The sequence below is a fragment of the Theropithecus gelada genome, unplaced genomic scaffold (genome assembly GCF_003255815.1).
Source record: "Theropithecus gelada isolate Dixy unplaced genomic scaffold, Tgel_1.0 HiC_scaffold_3965, whole genome shotgun sequence".
Lineage (NCBI taxonomy): Eukaryota > Metazoa > Chordata > Mammalia > Primates > Cercopithecidae > Theropithecus > Theropithecus gelada.
The window spans coordinates 1-4071 of record NW_020260508.1 but is presented as its reverse complement, the minus strand read 5'-3'; the positions used below and the strand labels follow the sequence as shown (position 1 = coordinate 4071).

Genomic DNA, 4071 nt, shown 5'->3' with positions numbered 1-4071 from the left:
AATCCCCACCAGGAACAGGGAGTGTGGACACTGGTGCCTGCCTTACTAATCAGTTCATACCTCCCGCCAAGGACTCCAGTTTGTCCAAAAGAGATTGAACCACGCTGCTAAGAGCCTGGACATGCAGCCTGCCGTGGTTCCTGTTCCAGCCCCACATAGACAGCAGGAAAGAGATGAGTGGGAAACAGATACAGCAGCCTAAGAGATGAGGATGAGCCCAGTGGGAAGGGCGTCCAAGGCTACTAGAGACAGACAGACAGAGAAGAGGGAGGGACACAGATGGAGGGACCTGCACCAGGGGATAAAAGACAGGGAGACACAGAGAGGGAGGAGAGACACAGACAGCCGGGAGAGGAACCCTCACTCATTCCAGGTGCCATGGATATGATGACAAAGGGAGACGCCTTCTAAACTCACAACCTCTCTTTCTAGGAGTCCACAAAAAACCTTCCCTCCTGGCCCTCCCAGGTACCCTGGTGAAATCAAGAGAGACAGTCATCCTACAATGTTCCTCAGATACCGTGTTTGAGCACTTCTTTCTGCACCGTGAGGTGACCTTTGAGGAGCCCTTGCACCTTGTTGGAGAGCTCCATGGTGGGGGTTCCCAGGCCAACTATTCCATCAATTCCACGACATCTGACCTTGCAGGGACCTACAGATGCTACGGTTCTGTCACTCACTCCCCCTATGTGTTGTCAGCTCCCAGCGACCCCCTGGACATCGTGATCACAGGTGAGACTGACCGGACATTCTTCTCATTGTCACTGGGACACAGAGTGAATGATCCAGGACTTGGAAGCCCCGGGTGGTCATGAGGAAGATGAGCGTGGGATTCTTATGGAGAGAGACTGACTTGGGGAGGTCTGTACCAACAGAGACAGAGAAACAGGAGACACAAGTACAGACCAGGTGTCATAACAGAGGACAGACACAGGGGCCATACGGGGAGGTAGAAAAGAGAGAAAGAGTTAAAGGGGACACTCAGACAGACAGACATGTCCCAGAGAGAGGTGTCCTTCCATGCTGACTTTGCTCAGATACCTGGCACAGATTAGAAATTTCATTTCTGTTTCCCTCCACAAAGTGTTCTCTACCAGGAGAACCCAAGGACACCCATATTTCTGTCCTGAATCAGCCCCTGTGGCCTTAGGCCTTGTGGCGCCTACAGACGCCATGTTGATTCTGACACCTCTGCCTTCCGTGCAGTGAAAAGTCATCGTCCCAGGATATCATGGACCCAGAATGCCAACCCCTGTGTGCTGTGTGTACTTGGGGTCCCCAGATTGGATTCTGAGGCTCATATTCCAAATAACTACATATGATAGGATTCCTGAGAGACACAGAGAGAAATCAGGGACACCAAAAAGCAAGACCTAAACACACAGAATGATCCAGAGGAAGGAGATTGAGAGACACACAGACACATAAAGAGAGAGGAAAGAGGGCAGAGGAGTGGAGAGAATGATGGAAGGGAGCAGAGAAATCCCTAAAATTAGGGCCCTGAGGGAGGGGCACAAGGAGAGACAAAGATGGAGATGTGGGGATCGATTGCAGAGATTTCAAAGAGAACTAGAGAGAATGAGAGGCAGAGAAAGACAGGGAGATGGAGAGAGACAGCTGAGAGATGGACAGATAGATATCGTTAGATGATAATAGGTAGATGGTAGATAATAGATAGGTTGTAGGTACATAGATGATGATTGATGGATTGATTGATAGACAGATGATACATAGAGATAATGATGATGAAGACAGACAGATGATACATAGAGATATAGAGGCAGACAGAGAGAGAGATGATACATAGATATAGATAACACATAAGTGATTGATGGATAGATAGCTAGATAGACAATTGATAGATACAGAGATAGATAGATGATACATAAATATAGATGATAGATAATTTGTAGATAGACACCAAATAGATAAATAGATCGATAGATAATAGACAGAAATATGCAGAAAGTTGTGAACAGGAGAAAAAGTGAGAAACTCAGAATTAAAGACAAAGGAAGATCAAGTCAACAATCCAAGGAGGGTCAGAAAGAATAAAACCATGCAAAAAGGGGAAACATTCCTCGGGGTGGGGAAGTGAGGTCAGAGACCTAGAGAGACAGACAAGGCAGAAGGAGAAAATAGACATGAAGAGAGAAGGGGCTAGAGGGTGACAGAGAGCATTAGGCCATAGAGCAGGGGAGTGAGTTCTCAGCTCAGGTGTGAAGGGAGCTGTGACAAGGAAGAACCTCCCTGAGGAAACTGCCTCTTCTCCTCCCAGGTCTATATGAGAAACCTTCTCTCTCAGCCCAGCCGGGCCCCACAGTTCAGGCAGGAGAGAACATGACCCTGTCCTGCAGCTCCCAGACCTCGTTTGACATGTACCATCTATCCAGGGAGGGGGAGGCCAATGAACTTAGGCTCCCTGCAGTGTCAAGTGTCAATGGAACTTTCCAGGCCAACTTCCTTCTGGGCCCTGCCACCCACGGAGGGACCTACAGATGCTTCGGCTCTTACCGTGACTCTCCCTATGAGTGGTCAGACCCGAGTGACCCATTGTCCGTTTCGGTTACAGGTGAGGAAAGCCCATGTCTGTCCCATGTCTTATGACGCTAGAGCCATAATGCTGGGATTACAGGCATGAGCCACCATGCCCAGCCTCTTTTTAGTTTCTTAAGAACTTCCATACTTTTCTCCATAATGGCTGTACTCATTTACATTCCTACCAACGAGGTACCAGGGTTCTCCTTTCTCTACCATCTTGTTTTGCCTGTATTGCAGATAAAAGCCATTTTAATGGGGTGAGATGAAAATTCATTGTGATTTTAATTTGCATTTCTCTGATGATGAGTGATACTGAACACTTTTTCACACACATGATGGTCATTTATATGTTTTGTTTGTGGAGAAATGTCTGTTCAAGTCTTTTGCTCATTTTTTAGTTAAATTATTTGTTTTATTGAGTTATGTGAGCTTCTTATATTTCCAGTTATAAATCCCGTCTCAGATGCATAGTTTGCAAATATTGGCTCCCATTCTGTGGGTTGTCTCTTCACTTTGTTGGCTGCTTGTTTAGTTTGATGTAATCCCAATGGTCTGTTTATTGCTTTGATTACTTGTGTTTTTGAGGTTTCAAACAAAATGTCTCTTCTCAGATAAATGTCCTGAAGCACTTCCCCAATATGTTCTTCTATGTGTTTCATAGGTTCAGGCCTTAGACTCGTGTATTTATTCCATTTTGATTTGGTTTTTCTGGATGATGAGACGTAGAGGTGCAGTTTCATTCCTTTGCATGTAGATAACCAGTTTTCCCCACATTGTTTATTGAAAAGACTGTCCTTTCCTGATTGGCCTCCTGGCACCTTTGTCAAAATGCATTGGATTGACAGGGTGGGCATGGTGGCTCACACCTGCAGTCCCAGCACTTTCAGAGGCCAAGGTGGGTAGATCACCTGAGACCAGGAGTTTGAGGCCAGCCTGACCAACATAGTAAAACCCTGTCTCCACTAAAAGTACAAAAATTAGCTTAGCATTGTGGTCAGTGCCTGTAATACCACTACTCGAGAGTCTGAGGCAAAAGAATTGCTTGAAGCCAGTAGACAGAGGTTGCTGTGAACCAAGATTGCACCTCTGCAATCCAGCCTGAGTAACGGAGCAAGATTCCATCTCAAAAAAAGGAATGCCATTGAATGTAGACGCATGGATATATCTGTGTTCTTCATTTCATTCCATTGTTCTATGCACCTTTCCTTATGCCAACATCATGCTGTTTTGTTTACTACAGCTCTGTAACATATTTTTAAGTCAGGTAATGTGATGTTCCTGTTTTCTCTCTGTACCTTAAACTCTCAAGACAATGGGCAACACATACAAAAATTATGCAGAAGAGGATCCCAGGACTCCCAGAGCCCAGTGTTGGATAACAGAGTGTTTGCCATGAACCAACCTCAAAGATTTCCCTTGAGTAGAGGACAGGCACCCTCATTTCCTCACCTCTCTCCCGTTTCTATTCTAGGAAACCCTTCACGTAGTTGGCCTTCACCCACTGAACCAAGCTCCAAAACCAGTGAGTAA

General features: G+C 45.9%; 1 protein-coding gene across 1 annotated transcript; it reads left to right on the top strand.

Moving 5' to 3' along the window:
* Positions 1 to 373: 373 nt before the first annotated feature.
* LOC112617756 (killer cell immunoglobulin-like receptor 2DS4) lies at positions 374 to 4063 on the top strand (the record flags this gene model as incomplete). Its single annotated transcript, XM_025374447.1, has 3 exons — positions 374 to 732; positions 2279 to 2572; positions 4013 to 4063. Coding segments are annotated over 3 exons (704 nt in total), but the record flags the coding sequence as incomplete, so codon positions are not given.
* Between the last annotated feature and the right edge of the window lie 8 nt (positions 4064 to 4071).